The sequence below is a fragment of the Myxocyprinus asiaticus genome, chromosome 22 (assembly GCF_019703515.2).
Source record: "Myxocyprinus asiaticus isolate MX2 ecotype Aquarium Trade chromosome 22, UBuf_Myxa_2, whole genome shotgun sequence".
Classification (NCBI taxonomy): domain Eukaryota; kingdom Metazoa; phylum Chordata; class Actinopteri; order Cypriniformes; family Catostomidae; genus Myxocyprinus; species Myxocyprinus asiaticus.
In genome coordinates, this window is record NC_059365.1 from 37,934,949 (window position 1) to 37,950,040 (window position 15,092).

At 35.7% G+C, this 15,092-nt stretch overlaps 1 protein-coding gene across 3 annotated transcripts in view; it reads right to left on the reverse strand.

Moving 5' to 3' along the window:
- slc44a1b (solute carrier family 44 member 1b) overlaps positions 1-5,825 on the reverse strand; it is a 61,915-nt gene extending 56,090 nt beyond the window's left edge. For 2 of the 3 annotated variants that reach the window (XM_051649319.1, XM_051649317.1), the window contains exons 1-2: positions 5,717-5,825; positions 1,117-1,206 (exon numbers count right to left, since the gene is read on the reverse strand). In XM_051649319.1, coding sequence (XP_051505279.1) covers positions 1,117-1,206; positions 5,717-5,776 — 150 coding nt within the window. In that variant the 5' untranslated portion in view covers positions 5,777-5,825. Of the gene's footprint in view, positions 1-1,116; positions 1,207-1,792; positions 2,075-5,716 lie in introns of those variants that run through there. The other variant, XM_051649318.1, reaches the window with a different exon arrangement.
- Between the last annotated feature and the right edge of the window lie 9,267 nt (positions 5,826-15,092).

A 15,092-nucleotide genomic window follows, 5' to 3' on the forward strand; every position in this document is an offset into this window, starting at 1 on the left:
ATATATATATATATATATATATATATATATATATATATATATATATATGTATGTATGTGTGTATATATATATATATATATATATATATATATATATATATATATATATATATGTATGTATGTGTGTATATATATATATATATATATATATATATATATATATATATATATATATATGTATGTATGTATGTATGTATATGTATGTATGTGTATATATATATGTATATATATATATATATATATATATATATATATATATATATATATATATATATATATATATATGTATGTATGTGTGTGTGTGTATGTGTGTGTGTGTATATATATATATTATATATCCATTTTATTTATATATATATATATATATATATATATATATATATATATATATATATATATATGCATATATATGTATATAAAATATATACGATCGGTGGTTCGAAAAAATACTGAAATCAGTGTAGAATGAATTTGTATGGTAGCACATTACATTGTAGTATCCATATTATGGGGAGACTGGGGCTAGTTGTCACAAAAGGTCAACAAATATGTGTTCAGTGAACAGTAGCTTTTTTTACTGGGCAGTATTGGTGAAATTGTTCAACAGTTGTTTTGTAGCCTAGAGTTTAATGTATGTGGCTACGCAGAAATTTACTTTAAAAAATAAACAAACTATGAGAAATATATATACTGGAGTAAAAATGTGACAACTAGCCCCAGTCTCCCCTATATCTTATATATGTTATTAGAATTAATTACTGTTGCAATAATAATGTGTAATTACAAGCAGTTCCACAATATCTTTAAGTGTGTGTTAAGGCTGCACAATTAATCGAATAAATAATCGAGATTACAGTTACAACTGCCACAATTAACTAATCGTGAAAAGTGTCAATTATAGCAGTCTACTCATGCTGCGTCAAAATTCTCCATTTAGTTCTCTATTTAACTTGTGATTTTACTGCAGTGCTTGATCATTTTAACCAATCAGAGATATGTACATTACTGCTTCTGTGTATGATTTATTCAAAATTGATATAACAGCTTTGTTTTTTATGCTTCTAATAGGGGCAATAACTGACAATAGACTTATGAATAATGACAATTGTTGGCTTACCATTCCTACACAGAACAATGTGAATAACAGGAACCACGGCAGATCCGTGCAGCTTCGGTCCTCCAGTGGTTTCCATTCTCTTTTTGTCCTCTGGAATACAAAAATCATCATTCGATTCAAATAATATGCTTTTACAAAACAGATAAACATCATGAACATGTTAAGCACCCCTCAAACAAGGCTGCACAAATGAAACTGATGTCAAAACAAGACCATGTAGCCCTACCTTGAAAAATCTATTCACATTAAAAGCAACAACCCCAATAAATATGCAATTATCGGTGAAATCTCGTTACATAGTGATGACAACTGAAGTGAGACATATCTCATACTGGCAGTAGGACAACGCACCCCTAGCTCATGTTTACTAACACACTGCAAAGCGGGAATATTGATTATGTGCACGAGAGCGCTGGTTTGTATTCTGATGCAAAGAACAAAGCATCATATAATCGGTCGGGTCAAATGCATGCATTGTTTTGAGCGAGCGCATAGAACATAATAATAGGATTACATGTAGTGCAAGCGACAGTGCAGCTCTTCACTGGCCCATCAAATGCAATCAGCCGTGCAACAATGTATCACAGCGATCGAAACAATGTAATAAACATTCCAAACAATGTATCGACACATTCGCGCGAGCGATTCAATACATTGTATCAACATCCTGGTTTACCTCTGTGCTTCCACAGCATCCCATTGCCGGAGAGAGGTTAGGATCGCAAAAAACTAAACGCTACACCGCAGGAAAACAATAACCCCAACTTGCAGGGAGTTGACGGTGTATTTTTGACCCTGCATTAATCGAGTGTCACACACTGAAAAGACGCATCGATCACATGAAGCTAAAAGGAGGGCTTTCCCCGGATACACTGCATAATAATGTTTGTTCGGTCCTCTCGCTCCAGGTAAAAGGGATTATTACTTTAGGATTTATCTCCCAGCACTTCCTGGTGGCTTGAGCAGGTGTAGCCGGAAAAGAACCGCAGCCGTCCAGTCACTGAGCGAGCTGGATGGGGAGGATCCAGAGGGGAATGTTGGGACACTGGAGGAGCCCGGGAAGTTTAAAGCCTTGTGCTGCTGACTGGAGCGCTTAACCACAAACATTTGGACTCCGAGGCAAGACAATATACAAAGCCCCTGAAACTAGGAATGCTAATAGATTAAAATACTATAACCATTCATTTCATGATTCCAGATGGTTTAGGGACAGTTATTTGATGTGTTGGAGGCCTACATCGTGGTTTTAGCTCATTTCAGCATTAAAATAAAGTTATCGCATTTTAATAGAGCTATTTTAAACAGTTTTAAGTCATCTTTAGGCATCCTTGGTTGGAAGTTTCCTCAGGTTCCCTAGCTGGCTCGGCTCCCTGGTTCAGTAGAATAATAATTATTAAATCTAAAATAAAAATGTGGATAGTCGCCAGTTCTTTTGTGTGTGTGTGTGGATTTTTCTCCCCTTTTCTCCCCCATTTTGAATTCCCAGTGTGCTCTAAGTCCTCGTAGTGGCGTAGTGACTCGCCTCAATCTGGGTGGCGGAAGACGAATCTCAGTTGACTTCGCGTCTGAGACCGTCAATCTGCGCATCTTATCACGTGGCTTGTTGAGCGCGTTACCGCCGAGACATAGCACGTGTGGAGGCTTCACGTTATTCTCCGCGGCATCCACGCACAACTCACCACACGCCCCACCGAGAGCGAGAACCACTAATAGCGACCACGAGGAGGTTATCCCATGTGACTCTACCCTCCCTAGCAACCAGGCCAATTTGGTTGCTTAGGAGACCAGGCTGGAGTCACTCAGCACGCCCTGGATTCGAACTCACGACTCCAGGTGTGGTAGTCAGCATCAATACTCGCTGAGCTACCCAGGACCCCAGTCGCCAATTCTTTTTGACATCCTGGAACGCTTGTCAAACTTACTGCAAAAACCCAAAGCAAGAACAGCAAATGTTTAATTGTGCATAGTTGCATTGTGAAATTTGTTGTTAAGATTTGTTATTACAGCTTTAATAACAAAGGCCTAGTGCTGTAAAATCATATTTATAAATGTATTGCTAATTGCTAAACAGTTAACCCTCAGAGACCCTATAGCACAGAGACTGATGATATAATAATACATAATAAAATAATACACTTCATTGCAAAAGTTTAATTGTTACATCTGTGACATGTCGCTTGCATCATATTTATCTTTAAATATTACTGAAACTAAAACTAAATGGTCCCACTAACTTTGGTCTCAGCTTCAGATACACTCAAAGATCAGAAGTTGTGTACTTTTAACATTATGTTCTTTAAAATGCTATTTTATAGTTTTGAAGTCCCTTTCAGCTTTCTGTAGTTCATTTTACAGTTTTATAGCCTATTATTCATTCGAGTTGAGTGTGAGTCAGTATTTTAAGTTAGGTTAGAAGATAGCAGGTTGTAAACAATAGGTTAAACATAATAATAATACTGAACTAAAATAGAACGTGATTCATAGTCAGTATTTTCTAGTGAATTTACCTTATTTTGGTTTATAGGATTGGCAACAATGGGGTCCAAAAGTGTGAGACCACGGGTTGCTAGGATACAATGGGGCCAAGGTAGGAAAATTCTTTATTTATTTTTTTTACTGATTGCAGTGTATCAAGACTATAAATGTATTTTTATTGAATATTAAAATCTGAGTAAAAAGAAACAACATCAGAAGGTTGTTTTGATTCAAAATAAAAATTAAATGGTGGTGAGGGGGACTTTTACCCCACACTTGGCATTAAAAACCTCTGGGATGTAATACTGATACAGTGTCGATATAGGGGCAGTAGTTCTAGGGCAAAATTTGTCAACTTGTGCAAATACTTTTGAGACACCAAGATGCTTTTTTGAGAAACAAATTAAGATAACGCTTCAAAATAACCAGTTTAGGAAAGGGTGCTCAATTTCCTGGTAAATTACTGTTAATCACATTTGGCATTTCATAACATCTCAAGTATTCTATAAACAAATGAATCTCCATTGTGATTGCATCAGTCATTGTGAGGCCTCTTTGAACATTCTTCATAACAAATGTATTTAAAAAAAAATGACTAATAAAGTGTACTTAATTTTCAAGTAAATCTACTTCACAAAAGTGAGTGAGTAAATTGAACTTAAACATTTCAGTTAATACAGTAACTTTTACAAATCTGACAAACATGGTAATTAAATTAACTTAGCAAAATTTTAATAAAAATTTCATTAGAACATTACCCATTTTGAACTTTCCTTATTGACACTCATTTAATTATGCACCACATGACAAACGAACATCTTCCACTGAGAAGCTCAACGCATGCTTTGTAGTCTATTAAACAACATCACCTTGCATTACTGTTAAAATCAGTAAGATGCAGAGCTGCGCATGTGCACAAAACACGATGACGGTGACAATCAACAGACAATTTTTGGATCATGAACAGGTAATTTTGAGAAGAAAATAAACTTCAGACTACACAAAACAAGATGTAACAAAACATAAGAACAAAATAAAAAACAGTGTAAATAAACTTGCAGACAGTGAAACCATGCAAGCTCATTAATTATTCAAACCTGGGTATGCTGGGAACACCAGCTTTGAAAAATTAAGTAAAATTGACTTATTTTATTCAACTGTAATTTACTCAAAAAAGCGAGTAAATATGACAAGGTTTTCTACTTTAGGATTGATACATGATGATGCGTTGTAAAGATAACGATCATGAATAATATTTACTTATAAGCTAGAGCATTAATTTTTACATGTTTGAATTGAGTACAAATGTAGAATTTACTTAATATTTTCAAGTTCACGCTTAAACTAAATTATTCAAAGTAGAAAGTACTTAATCTTTTCTGCTATATGTACTTCACCACAACAACAAAAAAATCTTTCACTTATTGGACAGTTATTGAAAAAAACAAAACAAAAAAAAAACATTTGATTTAACCACCTTGAAGAAAACTGAAAGTGATAAATAAGTATTTTGTCTCAAAATAAATGTGATAATTTCATGGATCTCATTAGCTACATTTAAAATTGCAACATTTTAAAATTGATTAAATATTAGATCAAATAACCTCAATATTGCACAATGACCTCATGATCAGGAACATTTTTCCAGTGCCTAGTGACAAACAGGTGTTTCGGAAAGTGCTGTGGGAATTTGTGCTGCTATTTAGTGTTTTAAGAAGAAAAAAACATTTAAAGTGCCTTTCAACCCGGGGCCTTCAGCCCCATTGTACATATTAGCAAAACAATTGGATTGAAAAGTTAAGACACTTAATACTTTAATGGGATATTTCTGAGTAATTCTTAATGTCTTTAAGCACCATTCAGTAACACGAAAACAAAGTAAAATTAAAATTTTAAGAACTCCTGAAAACAGTTCAAACTATATCCCTAAGCTATCTATAGCCTAAAGCAGGCTGTTCGAGATATCTTAAGAAAACAATAGTGAAGAAATATTTTACTAAGAAAGTCCTTGTGTATTCTTTTTAGGCTCTATTTATTCTTAAAAGTGACACTTTTAATTTTTCTTCAGCTACTTTGGCTGAGCTAAACTTATTAGTCATTTAAAGCTCATTAATATCATTTTCACCTTTATCCAGCTGGACCTCGGCCGATAGGAGCTTGATGTTGACCGTCTCACCTCGCTCATCTTCCGCGGTGTGCAGCATTCCAGCTCTCTATGCGGGGTCGAGCCACAGCTCAGAGATGCCAGCCTGCAGCACAGAACAGAAGCATTGTTCCATTGTTCTCTGTAGTACCAGGGAGAGAGTGAGGATACTGAGTTATTGTGTGTGTTTGCGTGTGTCACAGGGAGAGATAGAGGAAAAAAGAAAGAAAAATAGAAAGACTGAGAGAAAGGGATTCCACCCAGTTTACAGTAAACAACATAAGCGATTTTAATGTAAAAATGTACTGTGCTTTGAAGCACTTGTACACTAGAGGGAGCTTGCACACAACAGATGCAGTATAACTAGTAATAGACCTTTCTTACTGACAGACTTTCATTATTTCATTGATTTCACTTATCAATAATACCAGCAAACGACAAAAGTAGACAATTTTATATATCTTATTAAATATCAAATATACTATATAGAAACCATTTAATTTTAAGTATCATGTACTGTATGCTAATGTTAAGGTGCTCAGTAATTTTGTCATCATTAAAAAAGTTGAACTCCTAAAGACATGAATTGTAAGTTTGCAGTATATGTAGGAAATCACATTAAATTGAAGACTCCAGTCATATCAGTAACCTTATAAAAGCTGTTTTATTCTACATGGAGAGGGTCCGCACATGGGGGCTGCCATGTTAGAATCACATGACCAGCTGAATACTACTCACTTAATCTCAGTAACCGTCCTGTTATTTGACACTTTCACTCATTGATTAAAGTAATCATGACTGACTGTGAATACTACATTTCTACAATGGCATCTGAAACTGAAAACTATTGATTTGAAATGATGCTGCATCCAAACCACTAGGTGTCAGTGTAAGTCCAAGATGACACAAAGACAAAAGTTAGTGAGTGCACCTTTAATAATACAATGGACTACATTGAAAATCTGAGAATTTTCAAAAGGACTGTTTTGAAAATAATCTGTTATTTTCAAAGGACAGACTGGTATCAAATATAACACCTAAGTTCTTCGCTGTAGAAGACAATGTAACAGTACATCCATCGAGTGTCAAATTATATTTTAGCGGCTTATTTTTAGAGGTTTTTGGTCCAATAATTAGTACCTCTGTTTTGTCACAATTGAATAGAAGGAAATTTCTGGCCATCCAATCTTTGATTTCATTGATACACTCTGCTAATTTGGAGAATTGTGAAATTTCGTCGGGTTTCGAAGAAATAAAAAGTTGGGTACTGTCGGTATAACAGCGGAAACGTATTCTACATTTCCTGATAATATCTCCCAGGGTAAGCATATACAAGGAGAAAAGCAGAGGCCCTAAAACGGATCCCTGTGGCACTCCATACTTAACTTTTGTTTGATCTGAAGATTCCTCATTTACACAGACAAAGTGGTAGCGGTCTGCTAAATAGGACCTAAATCATGCTAATGCAAATCCACAAATGCCAACATAATTCTCAAGCCTATTCAAGAGAATGTCGTGATCTATGGTGTCAAAGGCTACACTAAGATCTAAAAGCTCTAGAAGTGAAATGCAGCCTTGATCAGATAATAACAGCAAGTCATTTATAACACTGATAAGTACAGTCTCTGTACTGTGATGGGGTCTAAATCCTTACTGAAACTGTTCATAAATACTCTTTCTCTGTAGAAATGAACATACAGTAGTTGGGAGGACTCTACCTTTTCTAGTATGTTTTACATAAATAGGAGATTTGAAATGGTTTCTTGGGACATGTCCTAAGGATAACAAGGAGTTAATAATATAAAGAAATTCATGAAGTCATTATTATTGTACTGCAACAGAATATCTGGTTCAGTCGGGGCTTTATTTCTAACCAATTTAGCCATAGTACTGAATAAACACCTAGGATTGTTGTGGTTATTTTCTATGAGTTTGCTAAAATATGCTGACCTGGCAGCTTTTAGTGCCTGCGTGTAGCTACAGACACTATCCATGCATGAACCACAAAAACCTCTAATTTTGTATTCTTCCACTTGCGCTCCATTTTCCGAGCTGCTCTCTTGAGAGCATGAGTGTGATCATTGTACCATGGTGTGGGGCTTTCTTTAATTTTCTTTAATCGAAGGGGGGCGACACTATCAAGAGTGCTAGAGAAGACTATATTTTCTGGTATTACATCAAGTTCTTCTAGACTTTTTGGTTTACTGAGTATATGAGATAAATCTGGAAGATTATTAATGACGCTATCTTTAGCGGATGAAAGAATAGTTCTACCTGAACGATAGCGTGGTGTAGACTGAGTAACATTAGCTGATCGCAGCACACAAGTGACGAGATAATGATCTGAGATGTGATCGCTCTGCGGCAGAATTTCTATAGTATCAACATCAACACCATGTGACAGAATTAAATCTAGCATATGATTATGGCGATGAGTTGGTCCTGTCACATTTTGTCTGACTCCAAGAGAGTTGAGAAAATCGATAAATGCTAATCCCAATGTGTAATTTTCATTATCTATGTGAATGTTGAAGTCACCATCAATTAAAGCTCTATCCACAGTAACTACTAGATCTGATAAAAAATTAGCAAATTCACCAAGGAAATCAGAATACGGCCTGGGTGGTCTATATGCTGTAGCAAGAGCAAAAGATGACAGAGATTTTTTATTTGTATCTAACGGTGTCACATTAAGCTTATATCCTGTCTTCTGAGTAACACCAAAAACGTCACTGTAAATTGCAGCAACACCTCCTCGACCCTTCAGACGAGGCTCAAGTTTATAACAATAACCTGGGGGAGTAGATTCATTTAAACTAATACATTCATCCGGTTTAAGCCAGGTTTCCAAACTATAATCTGTAATAATTTAATTTACAATTAGTGCTTTGGTTGAAAGAGATTTAATGTTTAGTAGCCCTACCTTCATATGATGTTTATCTTAAATACTTTCAAGTTTTACCTTTTCAAATTTTTATAAATGATTTAGTGAGGGGTTTGTGTTTGGTAGATCGGGGAACAGACACAGACTCTATTGGCACTTTTCCACTGCACGTTACAGTTCAACTCGACTCGACTCGCTTTACTTTTCTGAACTTGCTTTTCCACTGCGGTTTAGTGCAACCTCAACGTGGGTGGGATTACAGGCTGATCATCATAGTTGTGCCGCCTCTACTGCCATGACATCATCTTAAACGTGACACAAACACACAACAAAGGAGCAATGGAGGATATCGAAGGAATGGTGTTCTTGATTCTCGGTATGTGGCTGTTTTTCACAGCAAGACGACAAACTTTGTTTCAAAAGAGGCTGAGAGCAGTTTGAGACATCATACACCAAAGCGCAGATGAGGACATCACTGTGTTAGCTCAATGACGACGCACGAGGGTATGCTAACCTGCCATCTAGCTTATAGGTTCTCTCTGACCAATCAGTAATCTGCAGGGTTTTGACGTCACATTTAGTATCGGCTCGGCTCGCTTGGAACCTCGACCGAGGTGGTACTAAAAAAAGTACCAGGTACTATCCACAGTGGAAAACCCCCAAAAAGCGAGCAGAGTCGTCGAGCCATACCGTGCAGTGGAAAAGCCCCATAAGTGATATCTAGGTGATACAATCTCTATGTGTTGTAGTTTATGTAACCTGTGTGAAGTCTCAAGGCAGCTAGCAGATGTTTGGATTAGCCAATTTGTCTGCTTCCTGATCTGGGCCCCAGTTAGTCAAATATTATCACTATTAAGACTATGAGCCAAATTACTAAAGAGGAGAGCGGCACCTTCCCTGGAGGGATAGGGTCCATCTCTATGTAGCAGGTCAGGTCTACCCCAAAAACTCTTCCAATTGTCTGTACATCTTAAGCTATTCTCCAGACACCACTCAGACATCCAGCAATTCAGTGACACTAATCTATTATAAACCTCGTCACCACAATGAGCAGGGAGGGGGCATGAGCATATTACAGTGTCTGACATCGTTTTTGCAAGTTCACACACCTCTTTAACATTATCTCTAGTGATCTCTGACTGGCGAAGCCAGACATCGTTAGTGCTGACATGAATAACAATTTTAGAAAATCTACATTTAGCATTAGCCAGCACTTGTAAATCTGATCTGATGTCAGACGCCCGAGCCCCTGAAATGCATTTAACATTAGTGGCTGGAGTCCCTATTTCCATGTTTCTTACAATAGAATCTCTCATAAAGGGTGTTTTCAACGTGATTCTCAGTGGGGGTATCACTGAGTGGGGAGAATCGATTGGAAACCCTAACAGGAACGGGAGAGTGGTGTCGCTTTGCTGAGTGAGTATGCTGCCGAGACTTCACCCAAATGCCCTGCTGCGGGTGCTCTACAGCTATCCGAAACAGTATCTACCGGCTTCTCTTTCTCACTGACCTCCACTTGTGTTCAGATGTGTGTCTCTAACTCATTAACCTTCTCTGTCAGCCTGACTAATTCCTTACATTTATCACATGTAAATCCCTCAATGCTGATGGAAGAAGCTATAGTAAACATGCGGCATGCAATGCAGGAAAGAATAACATGAGCGGATGCCATGACTTACCGCAATTGTTTGTTGTTGTTATGTTTGTTCTTGAGCTGCGAGGGTTTAGGATCGATGTGAATCCCTCACGCAAATGTTTGCTTTTGTTGTGGTGCTTCCTGATTAGCAGAGGTTTGAGATGGATGCAATAATCTGTGTAAAACACAGAGGAGAAATGTGAGATGTAGACAAGTAGTTTTTTTGTATGAATCAGCATTTTTAATGTGTTTTTGAGTAACAAAAACAAAAACAAAAAATGAGCATCACATCATTGACCCATATAAAGAAATGTTAAATAGAATAATTTTAATTAGTGGTCTCAGATCCTGTATATTAATAATATAATAATTATAATTAATTATACTAGTAATGTTCCAAACCCTCTTCTCTTTAAACACATTATTCATAGATTGCACAGTTCCCCAGCTGAATCCTGTAAATACTGATGGCAAATAATTATTTATTCTATTATTCTGTAACTTAGGCTTTGTCATTTTTTAGGTTTTATTTTCTCAAGGTACTTGGCCCTGAATTCACAAGAGTATGCAGTATGGTTCTTGGCCCAACTTTATCTCTAACATTTCAGTGGAACATTCAATATGCACTTGCACTTTATGTGTTTATGTGTGATCTTCAGCTATTTTATTCATGGAATATTCAGAAAGGTGCCGACTCTCTCATTGACAGATGTTCAAATATTTTTAGAACAGTGAAAAAAGATTTCAAAGTCTTCACAAGATCTGTAGGAGGCTGTTTTGCTTTGCTCTTATAAACAATGCAAGCTTATAACTCCTTTAACCTTGAGGCCTGAACTTTCCCCTTAAATCTGATGAAACAGCATTGACATGTCTGTCACGCACTTACTAAGTCAGCAAGTTGTGCTTCTTTATTAGTTCACCTATAGTTTAGGTCTTATTGTTTTTACTCTAATTTTTGTGGTTCACATTAATCTGGCATCTATATTTTCTTCTAGAAAGAATCAGTCCTCACTCCTCTTTTATGACGTGAAACAGTCAGAGTGTACACTGAAGGTAGCAGGTATTTTCCCTGCAGGCTACTCTGAGCTAAGAGCTGAGGAATGACCCCCTTCTCTGGGAAACAAAACTGTACGCCTACCTCTTGATAGCAACCTACAGGAAATTTACTAATCAGCTCATCAAACTTTTTAAACTTCTTTTAAGGAATTGTTCACCCAAAAATGAAAATTCTCTCATCATTTACTCACCCTCATGCCATCCTAGATGTGTATGACTTAAATTCTTTTGAAGAACACAAACAAAGATTTTTAGAAGAATATTTCAGCTCTGTAGGTCCATACAATGCAAGTGAATGGTGACCAAAACTTTGAAGCTCCAAAAAGAACATAAATGCAGCATAAAATTAATCCATATGACTCCAGTGGTTTAATCCATATCTTCAGAAGAGATATGATAAGCGTGGGTGAGAAACAGATCAATATTTAAATCCTTTTTTACTATAAATCTTTACTTTCACTTTCACATTCTTTCATATTTTGAAAGTGAAAGTGGAGATTTATAGTAAAAAATTATTTAAATATTGATCTATCAACAATAGTAGTCTATGAACAGTAAACTGTGGGAAATTGCTATATTGTCGATTGCAAAATTAAACTATAATAGATTTAAATTTGGGGCAACAACATTAGCAGCTATTTCTAATCCTTCTTTTATTATTATTGGTAACAAGTGTAGAGCATATGTTCCAACAGTTCCTGAATATTGTTTTCCATTATTCCATCACTGTCTCCACTATCTGCTTAAAATGCAGAAATATTTCATTACTTTCTGTGGAAGGAGCTGACAGTGGTTGGCAGCACATGGCAACAGCTGGAGTGGGGCAGCCGCAGTGTACAAAGTGATAAGATGAGTTGACCTTTCCTCCAGAAAATAAGATTACAGACAGGTTACGTACGGTCATCTGCAGCTTGAATTGACTGGATCTAATTTTTACACTTTCCAGTTCTGCCCTACAAATCCAAAACACTGTAACTATACCAACACTGAAACTGAGAAAATTGGCTTCAAAATATTTTGATCACATTTTCAAACTCACATTTCTCTGAATCTGAGCATTGCTGAGCCGAAAGACAGATCATAGTCTAAGAGACTCGATTACAGTCATAACTCAATTTTGATTTGGCATCTTGGCTTTGTAGGGCAGTATTGTTTCAGTATTCTAGATCAAACTGTGTACAACCATTTGTTCATATTAGAAATGAATAATCTTATCTGAATAAATATTTCATGCTTTTGTACAGTTAAATTAAATGTGTTTTGTTCCACAATAATGATAAAATATTGTCTGGTTTCATATCTCTGTCTGTTATACAGTTTTACATATGTATGGATCAAATTATATTTTTGGAACAAACAATTAATTTTTATTGGCAATCGCATGAGAATCATTGGAGAGTATATGACTCAGTGTTTGAGTTCCTCAAAATGCATACCAGACCTAGCTTGGGACCAGCACCGGGATTGTCCAGAATTTCATTTGCTTTCACAATGTCTATTTTGCATCTACATTGCAACACTATCTTGTCATATGCTATGGTACAAGATTAGATTATATCTGATGAACTGAGTTTCCACAAGTGGTTTATGGAAATTTGGGCCCTGATTTGTAAATCATTCATTTAACTTGACTTAATTTCATTAGATGCACAAATAAATTAAGTGCCATATATGGATGAAAAGAAGTTCTCTCAATAACAATAAGTGTCATTAATATGTCTTATTCTGGTCTAGATCACCAAGGAAACCATACATACCTGGCCAGCATGAGAGATCTTTTGGATACATCATGATTCAGAAGGCACCCTTAATGATATGTACCTGGACATTGAGTCAGATAAGTGGAAGATGACCTTTGCTTCTGTTCCCATAACTGGTCTGTCACCTAATACTCCATGTTTGCCTTCGTGCACCATTTCCCATCAGCACAGAGGATAAAAAAATAAAAGATAGCCAAAGCAAAACTATAACAACCTAATTTACATTCTTTTACATTTTGTGAATTTCCACTGGCTGTCTTAGTTGAGTTTTTAACACAGTTGCTGACATTCTTTATACTCAGTCTCAATTCTGGTGTTTTGGGGCCAACCTTGGTTGTGCTGCAGCAGGCTGTAACATACTGAGGAATAAACAACCTATCCTGGTAATTATATATATATATATATATATATATATATATATATATATATATATATATGAAATTTATATACACTGGTGGCCAAAAGTTTGGAATAATGTACAGATTTTGTTCTTATGGAAAGAAATGCACATGGCCAGCCCCCAGTCAGGCTAATCAGCCAAGCACGCATGCGGCAGCTGCATGTGGCTCTTTCTCCAACTGCCGCATCTGGCTGGCTTTATCCCTTTCCTTGGCTGATTAGCCCAATTGGGGGCTGGCCGTGCACACTCATGGGCCGCCCCTTGTCACATAATTCTATTATTTATACATGTTCGTCACAAATTATTATTTGGTATTTCTGTTATCTTTACAAAGCGTCATCATATATCAGTCCTAAAGTAGAAAAACTTGTTATATGTATTTGCTAATTTGAGTAAATTTCACTGGTAAATAAAATAAAAATACATTTTGTTTAACCTTTGTTGGTGTTCCCAGCATACACCGGGCTTGAATAATTAATAAGCTTACATGGTTTCACTGTTATTGTTGATTTTTTTGGTTAAGTTTGGTAACTTCTTGTTTGTGAAGTTTAAAGTTCATTTTCTACTCAGAGTTTCCCATTCATGATCAATTTGTTTTTCTGTTGATTGTTACCATCATTGTGTTTTGTGTACCAAGTGTTCAGGTCTTCCTGTGCAATTTGGATTAACCCTCATGTGTCAATATAAAAAGTTACTCAGAGGTCCTTCGAGGACAAAAATGTCCACGTCAATAACGTCAATGGCCAAACTGCCATAATAATAATATAAATAAATATTATTTTCCACTTTCAATCAGTTAATTTTTTAACCAACATCAGTCCTGATCATAACTACCAAATATGAATTCATTTTCAGGATTTTAGCCTTTTAAATGCCAGTTTGTTTGCATAATGCCACTGTTGTTTTTTTTTATGAAAAAAACAAAAAAACTATTATTTTCCATATACTAAATGCTATGGGAATTTTTTTTTGTTTTTTTTTGGTTTTTTTGTTTTTTTTTTTTGTGGATTTTCACAGTCTGGGATATGTCAGTGATTAGCAACAGCATTGATTTTGATGCATTATAATTTTTTGTGCAACCCTTTAAATGCCAGTTTGTTTACACAATGCCACTGTTGTTTTTTACACACACACAGGCACACACATTTCTCACACATACAAATCACTCTCTGACATCCATACCAACACACCCACACAATTTTAGCTGCATCATTTATTCAATTGGCCTGCAGTGCTCTATAATACAGCAAACAGAAAATAGGAAGAAAGCATGTGTTTGCTCCATAGGCTAAACAGGAAGAAAATGGCGCCATCTGGTGGAAAATATTACAAATGTACATTTTGAAGCCAGGACTCTGCAATGAAAGCATAATATCATACACAGTGTATTTTTATTGTATACAGTCTTTTTATTTTGTGTATACTGTATATTATTTTTACACAGTCTTCATATTTTGTTTATACTGTATATTGCATATTATTTTTTATACAGTCTTCTGATTTTGTGTATACTGTATATTGTATATTATTAAGTGTATATTGTATATTGTGTTGTGTAATGATGTGTAAACTGTGTTATGTGAAAATCAGATGTTTATTGTAATTGTCATACTGCTATGTTG